The sequence below is a fragment of the Haliotis cracherodii genome, unplaced genomic scaffold (assembly GCF_022045235.1).
Source record: "Haliotis cracherodii isolate W230 unplaced genomic scaffold, xgHalCrac1.p SCAF_2, whole genome shotgun sequence".
In the NCBI taxonomy this organism is placed as follows: domain Eukaryota; kingdom Metazoa; phylum Mollusca; class Gastropoda; order Lepetellida; family Haliotidae; genus Haliotis; species Haliotis cracherodii.
In genome coordinates, this window is record NW_027266275.1 from 42,479,651 (window position 1) to 42,498,862 (window position 19,212).

At 44.4% G+C, this 19,212-nt stretch overlaps 1 protein-coding gene across 2 annotated transcripts in view; it reads left to right on the plus strand.

The window, feature by feature from the left end:
• The first annotated feature begins 3,531 nt into the window (after positions 1-3,531).
• LOC139468125 (uncharacterized) overlaps positions 3,532-19,212 on the plus strand; it is a 51,346-nt gene continuing 35,665 nt past the window's right edge. For both annotated transcript variants that reach the window (XM_071249881.1, XM_071249883.1), the window contains exons 1-2: positions 3,532-3,599; positions 3,682-3,727. In XM_071249881.1, coding sequence (XP_071105982.1) covers positions 3,543-3,599; positions 3,682-3,727 — 103 coding nt within the window. In that variant the 5' untranslated portion in view covers positions 3,532-3,542. The remainder of the gene's footprint in view (positions 3,600-3,681; positions 3,728-19,212) is intronic.

Sequence of the window (19,212 nt, forward strand, 5' to 3'; positions counted from 1 at the left end):
GCACCATGCTAAGCTAGCAAGTACACATGTTAGATTTTATAACCAATATTGTATCCCATCGTCGATTACGCAGTGGAAAAGGGTAACTTAAGAAATTTCAAAGGCGCATTCTATTTCTGAGCCAGGGCTTAGAAACACTGGAATGTCCACTGTCCCGTTTGGGGTTTCACTATCAGGCATATAGAAATTGCATAAATGTGTATTTCTTTCTATTCATACTTTAAAAAATGGTGTCGTGAAATTTGAAAAGGCTAGTGAGGTCGCATAGTGCTCTATCTAACGTTCAATGGGTCTTGCCATCTATGCACAAGGAATTCCACGCCTTTCAGTCGCACGCTATTTACATACGTTCTACGGAGAGCTGCTTTCGCCATAACGCCGATTTTATTTGATCGCATGTTTGATTTATACTATACGCCAGAGACGGATTGTGTGGCCATTAGAAACCGTCCGGTTTGAGAGTTGTGCAGCATATAATTGTTTCAGGGAGATAAAATCTGATTTATTGCTATTTGTGTAAGTGACAGTGAGGCACAGGAGCCCGCTTTCATTAACAGTTGTTGCTACATGTATATGCACATGACCGTATGTACTTGTTAGTGAACAATATCTCGCATGGTATGAGGCATCCTTCATTATCCAGTATGTAATAACTCCAGGCTATTATGACAGTGTTGACAAACATGGAATGGATCTATATATAATACATTGACATTTCCAGTAGCCAAGCATCCTTCTATATATGGCTTCACTCATTCAGAATTATATGTAACCTTATGTTGTTTTATCGAATTGAAAAATAGGATAACATTTGATCGCTCAAATAAATGTCCATCATTACATGTTATCAATATGTAATGTTAGCTCATGTATAGATAGACCCTGTTGACACAACGCATGCAGGATGCAGGATCACTCCTCTGCCACAGTATACAGGACAACTATGTACTGAAGGTTTCCACAATAAACAAAGGTTATATTGGGCCTGATCTGATGTTATATAACAAAATGATTTATATTTCGTAAACACCGACCACAACTGGTGGTCATGTCGCGATCTGGCCGATTTGGAAAGAGTTGTAAGTAAACAACATGTGTATGTTAGAAAACTGAATGAGTAATAACAAATAAATAACTGTATATGTAACAGTCATGAAACAATGCCCATCCCAACCGGCTTTATCATTGAAGAGAAACAGGAACAAAATTGCCGTGTGCATTTGTTACGTGAGTCTAGGCATACATACTATTCTATGATGCATATGTTGAGGTGTTTATAACGTTATGTGTGTAGCCGTAGAGAATGGGTGGATGGATGGATGTCCTTCGGTATGTCCAGACATATACCTACTCGATCCAGTTCTGTTCCGTTCCTCCGATAACTGTATTGTTGTATGACACTCAACAGCACCTTGTATATGATGTTGACTGACATTTAGTCCTTGAAATAAACTTATCTCATTTAAAAATATATATCCACAATACAAAAAAGAGTAAAATCTAAACGGAGTCCAGAACAATCCTTAATTTCAGGAGCTGAGGCAATCTAGACTTGCCAAATCAGTCTAGACTTGAGTTCGAGTCCTTTTTTAGACAGACTAATGATCCTGCCGATATAGCGCTTAAAGACTATGCCAATTAAATACGCATGCGATTTTAATGAAGGTACATGTGTCGCACAATTCACACCAGTGTTTTTATCTCCTAAATGTGCATCAACAAACTGAATGCTGGTGTATTTAGGATGGACTATGTGGGTCTGGGTGTACTTATCCATGGACTTGTGTCGAGTTTAGGGCGTAACTTTGGTGCCGTGTGACAGGATACTGACAAGTCCCTACAGCGTTAATGAGGCTTTCCTTTGTCACCTAATAGTGTTTGATACCCACAAGGGGCTGCACCATGCATGAGTATGGAGGCACTTGTACACATCTCGACAGTAGGGTCGCCATATATACGATGTGCGATGCGGTGCATACAGCCTCAACGCTTGATATGGTATAGAGAGATAAACATTTTCAAAGGAAATAAAATTACATATTTAGTATATAGTTATGAGCGGTTTAATAAAACCGTTGCTTCAGAACAATTTATGTTCATGCCATTTTGCACGTCACCCATAATTATGTCTATAATGCGCTTTTGGTATCGATACATATGACCTACTGGTGCCGTACTCTTTTCGTTCACAGGATACCGCGATGCACCGAACATTCGGTGAATCGTTACACACGCGTCTCCATACACACTGTGCGGGTGAACGCATTTCACCTCATCAACTTCTAGACGAGATGGCTCTCGCAATCAGCACATGACAACGCGTCTGTTTGATCTCATCTCGCTTGATTGGTACTCAGTCTTGCTTCATGCATAGAAATGATGTTTAATATTTTGAAATGTTTCTAATGTACATGTCATGGAACGGACATGCTGCTACACCGCGGGAAGATTCCGTTTGTCAGTAAAACAAAGATACGCAACTTTAGATAATCGCTGTGTATGTATGTTTATGTAATTCATATATACAGTTGTTAGGCAGCGGCAGGGTCAAAAGTCGTTGGCAACGGTGTACTTTTCACTTAGGCAATTTTCAAAACCGTAAAATGTTTCAGTCATTTTACAACTATTTTCCCGTCAGATTGACTTAAAGTTTTTAAGAAGTTCAAAGGGGTTTAAACACACCACAACAGACTAAGTATGCTAGGATTAGAAGCCGCAAAAATATTTACAAATATACATTGACTTTCGTTTTCGTTTAATCCAACCATTTTCAGTCACTGAGTGATGAAATAGAGAATAAACTGTTAGGAATTCTTTATCAATAATATAATTAATGGAAGAATAATTGTAATATCTTGACGTATTGTATATGGCCTAAATGAAAATTGTTGTCATTTTTCACAATGACTGATTTTACAATTAACTGTAACATATACTCTGTTATGTCTAGCCATGCATAACAATGGAAAAAACCTACGCGATTATAATTATAGCAACATATGGACACTTATATGGAAGACCTCACATGACAGGGGAGCGCGTATTTACGTGTACATGGTATACCTATAATTTAGATCTGTTGTAGGGGTCCTTCCTACAACATGAACATTGTGATACCACAGTGTTGTAAGCAGAAATAAAACACTTTATGTGTAAACATTCCTGATCAATCTAGTATATCGGGTCATGAACAATGTACAGATCGACACGTTGCTGATAGTTACGTAAATCTGCAGCCAATGAATGTAATATGTATTCCAGATTTAGTCTTTATCGTAAAAGTAAACAGTGCTTATAAAATACGGAAAATTACATATAAAATCACGTGACTCTTAATTGTATTTTTATTATGTTGAATGTGGGGACATATGAGCTGGTATATGGCGCGTCGACAGGGTTGTGCTATGTAGTTCAGTGACCCGATTCTTGCATCACGCGCTGCAAACACGCGAAAAGGTTATGACCCATCCATGTTTCCGTAGGTTGTCAACCAATCGAAGTAGCTGTTTGATTCCCTCACAGTGCGAGAACATGGGACCAATATGGCCGATACTACTGTTGTGGTCGAGGGGAAAATTAAGTTTAGAGATGGCAAAAAAGTGAGTTTTCGTCGTAAATTGTGTTGTTCGAGTTGTGGTACTACTTGGGATCAATCTACAAGTGTGATTTCCTGTTTTTCAGTGGAAGTCGCGATGGTGTGTTATGAAAAAGCCTTCTCCAGTCGCTGGTAAGTCAAGTTACTAACTTTGAGACTGAGCTTCGAAGTTTGTAGATTGAAGTACGTGTATTTTACTGAGACGCCCGTCGCTTGTTGTTGAGTGCATTGTCTATGCATTATCTAGAGCAACACTCACATGTGCACTTGTGAACGCTCTGGTCAATTTTGGAGGGAAAGCAACTACTTATCAGTGAATACGGAAATGGAAAATCGTTTACGCTGTCTTCCAAATCATAGCGAGTCAGTCGGATGAACAAAGTTGTCGGGTGAGGCCAGGGAGTCATTGGTTGTATGTGGAAGAATGTCCCCCCAAATGTTTTTCATGATAACTTAATAAGCGCAATAGTCCGAATCAATTGTCTGCTTATTTACGAGTGGATTACCATGTTTTTGGATACGCAATGCTGATCCGATAAAGGAGATATAGCACCCCAGGGCTGTCAAACGCAACACTGTTGAACTCCGCTAAACTATGTAACATGAAAGAAATAGCACTTGTTTACAGGGGGAAATCTAATCTGCTGGTATTAAATGTGATTTCATGTCATTTTCTATATACTTTTGTTTTTGTTGTGTATTATCATTAAAGTAGTATTCTGTTAAAATGTCTCAGTTTTTGCCAATTGAATCATGACACACAATGTTATGACACCGTGACATTTATTATGCATTACATGTGAATATGCTGTCTTATAGCTGGACTATTGCTGAGAGCAGCGTTAAACAACAAACAAACAAAACATGTGATTGTGTTCAACAGTCCTTGTGTTTGTAACCTATTAAAGTGCGTAACAGGGAGTAGATATTTCTATGGAAGACATGCATGAGTATTCAGAATAATAAGTTCAGAAAAATACTGTCCCAGATAGTATTGTTGTTTTCATTAAATGCATAGCTGGAGTTTTTCAGTACAATACTATTATGCTCTGGCTATATGTTAACATTAAAATCCTAATTAATAAATACTGTACATGCTTGGTGGGGGAAGGGGCGAGAACATTCATGTTAGTACAGTAGGTGTGCCTAGATACTGTACATGATACGTGTTTGGAGGGGGGGGGGGTATTCTTGCTAGTACAGTAAGTGTGCATAGATACTGTACATGATTCATGTTTGGAGGGGAGGGGGATGGGGGGGGGGGGGGGGGGGTTGTATTCTTGCTAGTACAGTAAGTGTGCCTAGATACTGTACATGATACCTGTTTGGAGGGGAGGGGGGGTGGGGTGGTATTTTTGCTAGTACAGTAAGTGTGCCTAGATACTGTACATGATATGTGTTTGGAGGGGAGGGGGGTGGGGTGGTATTTTTGCTAGTACAGTAAGTGTGCCTAGATACTGTACATGATACGTGTTTGGAGGGGAGGGGGGGGGGGGTATTTTTGCTAGTACAGTAAGTGTGCCTAGATACTGTACATGATATGTGTTTGGAGGGGAGTGGGGGGGTGGTATTCTTGCTAGTACAGTAAGTGTGTCTAGATACTGTACATGATACGTGTTTGGAGGGGAGGGGGTGGTATTCTTGCTAGTACAGTAAGTGTGCCTAGATACTGTACATGATACGTGTTTGGAGGGGAGGGGGGGGGGGGTTGTATTCTTGCTAGTACAGTAAGTGCGCCTAGATACTGTACATGATACCTGTTTGGAGGGGAGGGGGGGTGGTATTTTTGCTAGTACAGTAAGTGTGCCTAGATACTGTACATGATACGTGTTTGGAGGGGAGGGGGGGGGGGTATTTTTGCTAGTACAGTAAGTGTGCCTAGATACTGTACATGATACGTGTTTGGAGGGGAGGGGGGGGGTATTTTTGCTAGTACAGTAAGTGTGCCTAGATACTGTACATGATACCTGTTTGGAGGGGAGGGGGGGTGGTATTTTTGCTAGTACAGTAAGTGTGCCTAGATACTGTACATGATACATGATTATTGTTGGGGCAGCAGTTGTAGATAGAGTATGTAGGTCAGCCCGATCACCCTACAGTACAGCCTGTGGGTTGACAGTGTCTTTCAGTAAATCCATGAGCATGACACTACGAGTATAGCAGGGACACTTGCACAATAGATAGTTGTACAAATGTTAAAGCCATACGGTGCACACCATATTATTGTTGAATAAATATGTGTTTGTTTTGAGGGGAGAAGGTTTCAGCAACTAGGTTTCGTTTTCTTTTCTTGTGCAAGCTGTCCATTAGGCATATTAGAACTGAACTTGGTGTTACTGTTATTAGCCATGTTAGCTAGTTTAACCTCACAAAATAGTAATGAAGTTTGATTAACTGTACTTACACTAAACCTAGTGTCTCCAGACATTACTGCCATTTCAGGTTATTTGTAACAGTAATATTCATAATGTTTCACGTAAGAGTGATATTCGACTTACACCCTTTGATATTCTGACTTGTGGTTGAAAACAAGTACACTTTATTAGTTTCTTGGCTAGAGGGTATTTCTTGCTGGCTTGATGCCTGGTTGTGTGAGTGATGTAGGTGAATAAGCACAGAAGCTCACAACACCTGTTGGTCTCAACTGGATGTACTTGTAGACCCCATGTGTAAATCTGAATGGGGAAGGTGTTTAGTTTAATTAATACATTAAACACAATCTTTATCAGATTTGTTGTGCCTTTAACTGACATTATGTGAAAGTGATTGACAAAAGTAATTGACATGATTAAAGTGAGGGGGAGCGGGTGTAATAGGGGCCTGTGTTTTAGTGAGGGGGAATATCAGGACCTGTGTTGTAGTGCGGGGAAATATCAGGGCTTGTGTTGTTGTGGGGGGAATATCAGGGCCTCTCATGTTGTGAGGGGGAATATCAGGACCTGTGTTGTAGTGCGGGGAAATATCAGGGCTTGTGTTGTTGTGAGGAGAACATCAGGGCCTGTGTTGTAGTGCGGGGAAATATCAGGGCTTGTGTTGTAGTGAGGGGAATATCAGGGCCTGTGTTGTAGTGAGGGGGGATATCAGGGCCTGTGTTGTAGTGAGGGGGAATATCAGAGGCCTGTGTTGTAGTGAGGGGAAATATCAGGGCCTGTGTTGTAGTGCGGGGAAATATCAGGGCTTGTGTTGTAGTGAGGGGAATATCAGGGCCTGTGTTGTAGTGAGGGGGGATATCAGGGCCTGTGTTGTAGTGAGGGGGAATATCAGGAGCCTGTGTTGTAGTGAGGGAGAAAATCAGGAGCCTGTGTTGTAGTGAGGGGGAATATCAGGAGCCTGTGTTGTAGTGAGGGGAAATATAAGGACCTGTGTTGTAGTGAGGGAGAAAATCAGGAGCCTGTGTTGTAGTGAGGGGGAATATCAGGAGCCTGTGTTGTAGTGAGGGGGAATATCAGGAGCCTGTGTTGTAGTGAGGGGAAATATAAGGACCTGTGTTGTAGTGAGGGAGAAAATCAGGAGCCTGTGTTGTAGTGAGGGGGAATATCAGGAGCCTGTGTTGTAGTGAGGGGAAATATAAGGACCTGTGTTGTAGTGAGGGAAAATATCAGGGGCCTGTGTTGTAGTAAGGGGGAATATCAGAGGCCTGTGTTGTAGTGAGGGGGAATATCAGGAGCCTGTGTTGTAGTGAGGGGAAATATCAGCGCCTCTGTTGTCGTGAGGGGGGATATCAGGGCCTGTGTTGTAGTGAGGGGGATATCAGGACCTGTGTTGTAGTGAGGGGGGATATCAGGGCCTGTGTTGCAGGAAGGGGGAATAACAGGGGCGTGTGTTGTAGTGAAGGGGAATATCAGGGCCTGTGTTGTAGTGAGGGGGAATATCAGGAGCCTGTGATGTAGCGAGGGGGGAGATCAGGACCTGTGTTGTAGTGAGGGGAAATATCAGGAGCCTGTGTTGTAGGAAGGGGGAATATCAGGTGCCTGTGTTGTAGTGAGGGGGAATATCAGCGCCTCTGTTGTCGTGAGGGGGGATATCAGGACCTGTGTTGTAGTGAGGGGGAATATCAGGGCTTGTGTTGTTCTGAGGGGAATATCAGGGCCTGTGATGTAGTGAGGGGGAATATCAGGGCCTGTGTTGTAGTGAGGGGGGATATCAGAGCCTGTGTTGTAGTGAGGGGGGATATCAGGGCCTGTGTTGCAGAAAGGGGGAATAACAGGGGCGTTTGTTGTAGTGAAGTGGAATATCAGGGCCTGTGTTGTAGTGAGGGAGAATATCAGGAGCCTGTGATGTAGCGAGGGGGAAGATCAGGACCTGTGTTGTAGTGAGGGGAAATATCAGGAGCCTGTGTTGTAGTAAGGGGGAATATCAGGTGCCTATGTTGTAGTGAGGGGGAATATCAGCGGCTTGTGTCGTAGTGAGGAGGAATAACGGGCCTGTGTTGTAGTGAGGGGGGGATATCAGAAGCCTGTGTTGTAGTGAGGGGGAATATCAGGAGCCTGTGTTGTAGTAAGGGGGAATATCAGGAGCCTGTGTTGTAGTGAGGGGGAATAACAGGGGCCTGTGTTGTAGTGAGGAGGAATAACGGGCCTGTGTTGTAGTGAGGGGGGGATATCAGAAGCCTGTGTTGTAGTGAGGGGGAAGATCAGGACCTGTGTTGTAGTGAGGGGAAATATCAGGAGCCTGTGTTGTAGTAAGGGGGAATATCAGGTGCCTGTGTTGTAGTGAGGGGGAATATCAGCGGCTTGTGTCGTAGTGAGGAGGAATAACGGGCCTGTGTTGTAGTGAGGGGGGGGATATCAGAAGCCTGTGTTGTAGTGAGGGGGAATATCAGGAGCCTGTGTTATAGTGAGGGAGAATATCAGGAGCCTGTGTTGTAGTGAGGGGAAATATCAGGAGCCTGTGTTGTAGTGAGGGGAAATATCAAGAGCCTGTGTTGTATGGAGGGAAAATATTAGGGCCTGTGATGTTGTGAGGGAGAATATCAGGAGCCTGTGTTGTAGTGAGGGAGAATATCAGGAGCCTGTGTTGTAGTGAGGGAAAATATCAGGTGCTTGTGTTGTCAGTTGGAATAATATTTGTGTGTATAAATGGAAGGCTGACAAAGATGACTGCCTTAAAATAAAGAAATAATCACAAGAAACATATCTTGCAGAAATATGTTTATCACCTAGGAGATTTTCACAAATCATCAGATTAGAGGAGTCCAGCCCCCTGGGCTCAGGAGCTGCCCCAGAAGTCATGTCCATTCTGTATCTAGTTACACCTCCAGCCCTTTCATCTTACTTCAGTAACATATCAGCTTCATATAATTAGGGGCAGCACTGGCACCCACTCCTCTGGTACTGGTAGGGATGATTGTGGTCGGCATGGAGATTGGGTAGCCAGCAGACAGGAAATGGGGAGTAGTGAAGAACTATGACTACTTCACAGCTAATTGAAACATACAGAACGATGATGTGAAGGTAGTACTTCCGGAGTACATAGAAGGTAGAGCATCTCTTTTCATGGCAGTCAGTAACACTTCTTTTGATATTTATGGACGTAACCTAATGACACAGAAAGTTGGAGGGGAAGGGGGGAGAACCTGAGCTGTTTTCCACGACACTCATGGCCAGCCTTAAGAATATATTTGCTGACAACAACATTATTTTAATATGTTCTACCTGGAATAATGTAACCTATATTATCGTCAGTCAAACAGTTTGAAATAATTAGGTAGCTGCATGGTACCAATAGAGAACTGTTGTGACAGTAACTTGATGTAGAAATAGTTGTCCAAAGTTGGAAACTGGCACAAGGTCTTGCACACACAATATCACTCTGATACTATTTAAGATAACATTCTTCATATTGCTGCCAGTGACTGTCGGTTGAAGTCAACTTCAAAATACACACATGGTATAGGAAGTCATTGTGCAAGAAAAGCCAAAAGTTGATTTGAAACTTGCCTGGTTTCTATAACATAGAGAAATAGTGTCTCTGCCCCCCTCCCCTAGTTATATGAGTTCTGTGAGTGAGCTCCACATGTGCTGCAGCCATGTGTCATGTCTCTGCCCCCCTCCACATGTGCTGCAGCCATGTGTCATGTCTCTGCCCCCCTCCACATGTGCTGCAGCCATGTGTCATATCTCTGCCCCCCTCCACATGTGCTGCAGCCATGTGTCATGTCTCTGCCCCCCTCCACATGTGCGGCAGCCATGTGTCATATCTCTGCCCCCCTCCACATGTGCTGCAGCCATGTGTCATGTCTCTGCCCCTCTCAAAATGTGCTGCAGCCATGTGTCATGTCTCTGCCCCCCTCCACATGTGCTGCAGCCATGTGTCATGTCTCTGCCCCCCTCCACATGTGCTGCAGCCATGTGTCATATCACTGCCCCTCACCACATGTGCTGCAGCCATGTGTCATGTCTCTGCCCCCCTCCACATGTGCTGCAGCCATGTGTCATATCACTGCCCCTCACCACATGTGCTGCAGCCATGTGTCATGTCTCTGCCCCCCTCCACATGTGCTGCAGCCATGTGTCATATCTCTGCCCCCCTCCACATGTGCTGCAGCCATGTGTCATATCTCTGCCCCTCTCCACATGTGCTGCAGCCATGTGTCATATCTCTGCCCCCCCTCCACATGTGCTGCAGCCATGTGTCATATCACTGCCCCTCACCACATGTGCTGCAGCCATGTGTCATGTCTCTGCCCCCCTCCACATGTGCTGCAGCCATGTGTCATATCTCTGCCCCCCTCCACATGTGCTGCAGCCATGTGTCATGTCTCTGCCCCCCTCCACATGTGCTGCAGCCATGTGTCATATCACTGCCCCTCACCACATGTGCTGCAGCCATGTGTCATGTCTCTGCAGCCATGTGTCATGTCTCTGCCCCCCTCCACATGTGCTGCAGCCATGTGTCATATCTCTGCCCCTCTCCACATGTGCTGCAGCCATGTGTCATGTCTCTGCCCCCCTCCACATGTGCTGCAGCCATGTGTCATATCACTGCCCCTCACCACATGTGCTGCAGCCATGTGTCATGTCTCTGCCCCCCTCCACATGTGCTGCAGCCATGTGTCATATCTCTGCCCCCCTCCACATGTGCTGCAGCCATGTGTCATATCTCTGCCCCTCTCCACATGTGCTGCAGCCATGTGTCATATCTCTGCCCCTCTCCACATGTGCTGCAGCCATGTGTCATGTCCTGCCTCTCATGCCCTGAACACCATGCCATGTGGTTTTCTAACTGTTGTAGCAAGTCAGTAGCAAGACTTGTGAAGGGTGCTGATTGAGGCTGTGGCCTGTTTTCCCCCAACTCTGCCCAGCAAGATTGTCTCAAGTCCTGAGCATTGGTTGTTTTGGGGTAATGCTAATTTGCAATTTTATGAGTTGAGTCATATCTCTGCCCCTCTCCACATGTGCTGCAGCCATGTGTCATATCTCTGCCCCTCTCCACATGTGCTGCAGCCATGTGTCATGTCTCTGCCCCCCTCCACATGTGCTGCAGCCATGTGTCATATCTCTGCCCCTCTCCACATGTGCTGCAGCCATGTGTCATATCTCTGCCCCCCTCCACATGTGCTGCAGCCATGTGTCATATCTCTGCCCCCCTCCACATGTGCTGCAGCCATGTGTCATATCTCTGCCCCTCTCCACATGTGCTGCAGCCATGTGTCATATCACTGCCCCTCACCACATGTGCTGCAGCCATGTGTCATGTCTCTGCCCCCCTCCACATGTGCTGCAGCCATGTGTCATATCTCTGCCCCCCTCCACATGTGCTGCAGCCATGTGTCATATCTCTGCCCCCCTCCACATGTGCTGCAGCCATGTGTCATGTCTCTGCCCCTCTCCACATGTGCTGCAGCCATGTGTCATATCTCTGCCCCCCTCCACATGTGCTGCAGCCATGTGTCATATCTCTGCCCCCCTCCACATGTGCTGCAGCCATGTGTCATATCTCTGCCCCCCTCCACATGTGCTGCAGCCATGTGTCATGTCTCTGCCCCTCTCCACATGTGCTGCAGCCATGTGTCATATCTCTGCCCCTCTCCACATGTGCTGCAGCCATGTGTCATATATCTGCCCCTCTCCACATGTGCTGCAGCCATGTGTCATATCTCTGCCCCTCTCCACTTGTGCTGCAGCCATGTGTCATGTCCTGCCTCTCGTGCCCTGAACACCATGCCATGTGGTTTTCTAACTGTTGTAGCAAGTCAGTAGCAAGACTTGTGAAGGGTGCTGATTGAGGCTGTGGCCTGTTTTCCCCCAACTCTGCCCAGCAAGATTGTCTCAAGTCCTGAGCATTGGTTGTTTTGGGGTAATGCTAATTTGCAATTTTATGAGTTGAGTCGGAGTCATAACTTTTTTTTTTCACTTTTTCCAAAATCATCTTTCATATCTACTAGAAATGACCAGAATGATTATATTTTTCAGTACTTCATGAATAGATTACGGCTGTCAGAATTTCATTACTATAAAATTCTTTCAGGGTGAGGCTCAGGGTCCGAAGGTTCAAATTTAGCTTATGGGATACTGTGGCGTCCATCCGTCCTTACGTCAACAATTTATTCAAACTTCTTCTTCTGAACCACTAATTGGAAATTAACGAAATTTGGTTGGAAGCATCCCTAGGTGGTGAGGCTTCAAAACTGTACAAATGTAGGGGCTAAGGGGCGGGGCCAAATAGGGGTAATTTGGCGTTATTGCTTTAAACGACTTCCTCTCTGGAACTGAGAGATAGTTATCAACCATATTTGGTTGGAAGCATTCTCCAATGGTGGGGATTCCAACTGGAGAAATGGAGGGGCTGAACACTACCCACACCCCCGGGGACAAAGGGGCAGGGCTAAAAAGAGTTTATAACTTGGACACAGTTAAGATCCCACAGTATTACCATATGTTGGTTGGATGATTTGTTGTTGAACGCTGCACTTACCCCTGTTGCCGGTTGACATGCATCAACCAAGTCAGCGGGCCTGACCACCCAATCCCATTAGTCGCCTTTTACGACAAGCATAGTTGGACTGGCCCTTCTGTTCATCTGTCTGGCACTCCCTTGACCATAACATGCAAACCGATATTATCCCCACCCTATAATAAACAGATACATTGTATACATTTGTTTGTTATGAAGAGAGTATTACCTTTGATATGATTTATCAGATCTTTATGCTACATTTGTATGTAGAGAAATACATGTTCATGCTGTAAGATTTGCCATCCACCCATGGTGACAGAGGCAAAATTGCGAAATATTTGCAGTATTATATACATGTACAATGCAAATGTATATTTTGTCATGATTGCGTAAATATCCAGGTGAACAATACAGGCCCAATGGACCTCTTGTTAGTAATTAATATGGCGACTCTACAGTGACGTCACCTGTTCTTAGATTATCTGTTCTGGATCATGACATTCATCCCTGTTAAACATTCCATTAGAAAGGAGTGGGGAAGATGATGGAAGCTTGGTGTGTATCTTTATAGTAGGACCTGTACCGAGGGTTATCCTTCCTTTCAGATGCATATATTTTAATGCTTACTTTTCAAACAAAATGAAATCTTCAAAGTATTTATCACAATTTGCAACTCACAATGTGCACAATAGTTACTCTCATTATTTTCTGGTGTTTCAAGTGTTTTGAAGAACCGTGAGTATAGGCTGCAGCTAATTGTGATCTTATTGCTGAGACACACATTCTCCCATGATGAGAAGCTACCTATGATTATAAGTCGTTAGGTTGTTGACCTCATACTGGTTCATCAGAAGTATATATGTAGAATGTTTCCAAATACAGTTTGTGTGCAAATAGTCTTCCATGTTACACAATGCCAAACCCCATGAACAGATACAGATTGTGTATAATCATTACAACTAGAAGTGGGGCAGTTGTTTACATGGTTTAGGGATGAGGCTACAACGACAAGTTTTTGTTAAACCTTACGGAATATTGAAGTATTTGCAATAACATGAATACATTTGATAAGAACTTTTTCATATATATTTGAGACATTGTCAATATTTGTGTTGACTTATGTATATTTAATGTTTATAATCTAAACCAGTAAAGCCCCTGATGTCAGACACAGACAGTTGAGCTTCTAATGTTCCAAGATTGTTCAATGTGGCCCACTGATGTCATTAGGAAAGTGTAACTTGATGATGATTCTGTTTACCCTGCGCTGTACAGACCTACAGAAACTTGGTGTGCATGGTTGTGGGTGGCTGTTTGATGTATGTCGGTGGTGGCCTCCTTGTACACTACAGTGTGCTGGTCCTGGTGTAATGTGACACGCCAGGCTTTATTGCACCATGTGTTTACATAATGGAGGGGGGGAGCTGCTTTTCTTTGGGTGTTGTCCCTTTGCTGATGCCTAATTTGTGAATGAAGGAAAAGTTTGTCACTTCCATCATAATGTTTCATAGTATTGGCTTCTTTCAGAATATTTCATTTGCTGACATCATGTTTATGAAGGTGTGTTCTTGATTGCATTTGACTGGTGGAAAGACGTTTGTTCTCATTTATTATCAGCAGTGTGAAGTCCCAGAAAGTACTGTTACTGTTGACCATGATGACTCCAGAGTTTAGTTAGGACAGCATCTGTTAACAAGACAATAAGGGAGGGTAAATACATGACAATAAGGGAAGGTACATAAATGACAAAAAGTGAGGGTAAATACATGACAAAAAGTTAGGGTAAATACATGACAATAAGGGAAGGACAAAAAGTGAGGGTAAATACATGACAATAAGGGAAGGTAAATACATGACAATAAGGGAAGGTAAATACATGACAAAAAGTGAGGGTAAATACATGACAATAAGGGATGGTAAATACATGACAATAAGTGAGGGTAAGTACATGACAATAAGGGAAGGTAAATACGTGACAATAAGGGAGGGTAAATGTAAGGGAGGGTAAGTACATGACAATAAGGAAGGGTAAGTACATGACAATAAAGGAGGGTAAATACATGACAATAACGGAGGATATATACATGACAATAAGGGAAGATAAGTACATGACAATAAGGGAGGGTAAATATGAAACAGTAAGGGAGGGGTAAATTTGAGACGGTTAGGAAGGGGTAAATATGAGACGGTAAGGGAGGGGTAAATATGAGACGGTAAGGGAGGGGTAAATATGAGACGGTAAGGGAGGGGTAAATATGAGACGGTAAGTGAGGAGTAAATTTGAGACGGTAAGGGAGGGGTAAATATGAGACGGTAAGCGAGGGGTAAATATGAGACAGCAAGGGAAGGGAACCACATGTTCACAGCGTGATGTTGGTAGTTGTATTTAGCAGGTTTGGTACTGCAGGAAATAATTAAGTAATAGTTTATGATAACTTCCTTGCACTGGAACAGATTGTGTGTTCTTTTGATAGATTGGATCTTGGCCACTTCACGATAAGTGTTCACTTCCTGTATTCCCTGTGTTGCCTGTATTCGAGAGTCATATTTTTGCCATATGTAAATTCTCAAAGTTTCCGTCATTATCACAAGATGATTTCACTGAACATTATATGGCACTGCCACATCATGTTCAGTGGAATCACTCAACATCAGGAGTGCATACTCCTTAAATCTGTGATGGCGGCAAGAGATATTGTTGATGAATATTAGCCAATCAAATAAAAGAAAAAATAATAGCTGCTTAATGATTTGCCTAGCATTTGGAGTTCCTGTAAGACGTAGGGAGGGAATCACCAAGACTGTGTAATATGATCTTGCATGTATAATTTAAAGACGATATCACAAGTAAAAAGTAGCCTATATTTATTCATTTATGACCTTATAAGTAGGCTTTCTAATGTAAATGCATTCATATCTGTAATGATCATCCCAAACTGGCTCCCACAGGAGATATGGCTTGGGTGAGATCAAGCGACATCGACATTGTAGATATCGCTGCATTGAAATTGCATCACAATGCTTTGCAGACCATTGTGACGTCATTGGTTAACATGGCGTCACAATCAAATGACATCACTAATGGCTCTGCTACTGCAACTGTTAGTAGTAACTTTTAAAATGAAGACACTGCTTATTACAAACTGCAAAAGTTGGAAGGATGATGTTGGATGATAAATAAAATCTCACCCTCATGTCTTTTGATATCAAATATATCAACACTCCTTGATAAAAGTGAGGTGAGCTCAAAGACCTACTATTTGGTTTAGATGTCAAGTCGTCTGTGTACATGGTTGTGTATTTCTGATAGCATTTATATATGTCCACGTATCAGTATATTTCCGCTGGGTGCCACATCCTGCGTGGTGCTGGGAATGGAGACTACAACTGGGGCTGTTTATTTATCAACTGTATCATTTCTGGCATCAACTCGAACCACATTGCACTCCCGGCACACATGGTTGCTTTGTCTCTCAGTTCAGGGGGGATTTTATCAGCTTCATGTATGAATGAGATATGACTGATCACTCATTTCTTGGACAAAACTTTTTGTGGAGAGTTAATTTTGTGTAGCTATACAAAGTTATGGCATCAGGTTCTTATAAGATTGATTTGGATGAAACATGTTCTTAGGCATCAAGAGACTGATATCAACAGGATTATCTGGCCATCATTGTAAACTGATCCTCCACTTGTCATATGTAGATAGTAGAATGAGCATTCCACATTCCGGTTGGGAAGCATGGTTCATGTGGTTTCAGTCTCCTCACCATTTCTGTACACATATAACATGATTCATTAGACCTACAGATGTTGGTTACAGTCTCCATCAAGACATTTCTCAACTCTTATAGGTGGCATCAGCACCACACATACCTAAAACACACAAAGAATGTTAGTTCCAAGGCTGGTAACCTTGGAAAGGCCTTGAGTGCTTATCACTTTTGACAAATCATGTCATATTTTATCATCTCTTTCCTGTACCCCCTGCCAGCAAGCATGATTTATATCAGAATTAGCACAATTGGCACAGTGGCCTCTTAAAGTTTCTGGCAGGTCCAAGTTGAGACACGCTTTTGGCTTAGTTTCATCTTCGGCAGCCTCCACCCTCCTAGCCTTGCTCCAAGGCTGTACTTACAGATAAGTCCATGGATGTCTAGTAATTCTATCTTCCTAAAAGGCAAGTCTAGATGTGTGGACAGTATAATCTAAGGACGTCAGTCACTTATGGGGACAACATGTTCTTATTGTTTATATAATCTACAAGTTATGATTTAAACTAATAATTATTGACTTAGAGGCTTGCGCAAGACTACCACCCTCCCTTCTTTCCCTTCATTGCAGCACTAGTCTTTCCCCTCTCAAGATCTCCCTGACAGTGACCCCCCCACACACACACATACTTCCCCCCATCCCCTCCCCCCCCCCCTTTCCCCTTTCCTCCCTTTCCCCTCTCCTCCCTTTCCCCTCTCCCCCTTTCCCCTCTCCCCCCTCTCCCCTCTCCCCTCTCCCGTCTCCCCTCCACATCTTTAACTGATTGGTGATCTTTATCAGTGGAGCTTGGCACTGGGGAAACAACTGCCAGGTGCTTGTCTGGAAACAATTCATTCTGTGGTTGGCTGACAGCTCTCAATACTTTCAATGTTTGTCTGCAGCAGCTTGTTTAACCCTCAAATTCTGACCAATGAAAAATGTTGTCTTCATCACTGCTTGTTTTACTAAAGAGGTTTGTATAAAGATTGCTGTGGTGATAGGTGTAACTTTACAGCTGATGCCATAAACTACATAGTTTACAGTGTTTGTTGAACAGAACATATCCTATATCTTGTTGATTTCTAGAGAGATTATGTACTTGGCTTTTGGCCTTTACAAAAGTACATAGCTACAAATGATCAGTTCAGTGTAGCTGGAGGAATACTCTGTACCCTGGATAACATATGGGCAGTTGGTGCATGCGGTCTTCGACATGTGTAGGGTAGCTGTTACTTTGTTGCATATGAAAAGAAATGGTTCATGTTCATGAGCCTGAACATACACTTTAAGAATTCAAATCATGAAAACTGATGTATAAGGTTTTATTTTTTACCCCTCAATCATTTATGGAATGCTGGTCTGATTTTCCCCTCCTATGCTCAATTGCAAGGTTCTGCCTGTCGTGGTGTTTCGATTAAGTGAACCTTGGTGGTGCCTGTCATGGTGTTGGGGTGTGGTGATCCTAGATGCTGCCTGTCATGGTGTTGGGTTGTGGTGATCCTAGATGCTGCCTGTCATGGTGTTGGGGTGTGGTGATCCTAGATGCTGCCCGTCGTGGTGTTGGGGTGTGGTGATCCTAGATGCTGCCTGTCGTGGTGTTGGGGTGTGGTGATCCTCAGGGCTGCCTGTCGTGGTATTGGGTTGTGGTGATCCTAGATGCTGCCTGTCGTTGTGTTGGGGTGTGGTGATCCTCAGTGCTGCCTGTCGTGGTGTTGGGTTGTGGTGATCCTCAGTGCTGCCTGTCGTGGTGTTGGGGTGTGGTGATTCTAGATGCTGCCTGTCGTGGTGTTGGGTTGTGGTGATCCTAGATGCTGCCTGTCGTGGTGTTGGGTTGTGGTGATCCTCAGGGCTGCCTGTCGTGGTGTTGGGTTGTGGTGATCCTAGATGCTGCCTGTCGTGGTGTTGGGGTTTGGTGATTCTAGATGCTGCCTGTGGTGGTGGTTGTGGTGATCCTAGATGCTGCCTGTCGTGGTGTTGGGATGTGGTGATCCTAGATGCTGCCTGTCATGGTGTTGGGTTGTGGTGATCCTAGATGCTGCCTGTCGTGGTGTTGGGTTGTGGTGATCCTCGTTGCTGCCTGTCGTGGTGTTGGGGTGTGGTGATCCTAGATGCTGCCTGTCGTGGTGTTGGGTTGTGGTGATCCTAGATGCTGCCTGTTGTGGTGTTGGGGTGTGGTGATCCTACATGCTGCCTGTTGTGGTGTTGGGGTGTGGTGATCCTAGATGCTGCCTGTCGTGGTGTTGGGGTGTGGTGATCCTACATGCTGCCTGTTGTGGTGTTGGGGTGTGGTGATCCTAGATGCTGCCTGTCGTGGTGTTGGGTTGTGGTGATCCTAGATGCTGCCTGTCGTGGTGTTGGGTTGTGGTGATCCTCAGTGCTGCCTGTCATGGTGTTGGGGTGTGGTGATCCTAGATGCTGCCCGTCGTGGTGTTGGGGTGTGGTGATCCTAGATGCTGCCTGTCGTGGTGTTGGGGTGTGGTGATCCTAGATGCTGCCTGTCGTGGTGTTGGGTTGTGGTGATCCTAGATGCTGCCTGTCGTGGTGTTGGGTTGTGGTGATCTTCACTGCTGCCTGTCATGGTGTTGGGATATGGTGATTCCAGATGCTGCCTGTCGTGGTGTTGGGGTGTGGTGATCCTAGATGCTGCCTGTCGTGGTGTTGGGTTGTGGTGATCCTCGTTGCTGCCTGTCGTGGTGTTGGGGTGTGGTGATCCTAGATGCTGCCTGTCGTGGTGTTGGGTTGTGGTGATCCTAGATGCTGCCTGTCATGGTGTTGGGGTGTGGTGATCCTAGATGCTGCCTGTCGTGGTGTTGGGTTGTGGTGATCCTAGATGCTGCCTGTCATGGTGTTGGGTTGTGGTGATCCTAGATGCGGCCTGTCGTGGTGTTGGGTTGTGGTGATCCTCAGTGCTGCCTGTCGTGGTGTTGGGGTGTGGTGATCCTAGATGCTGCCTGTCGTGGTGCTAG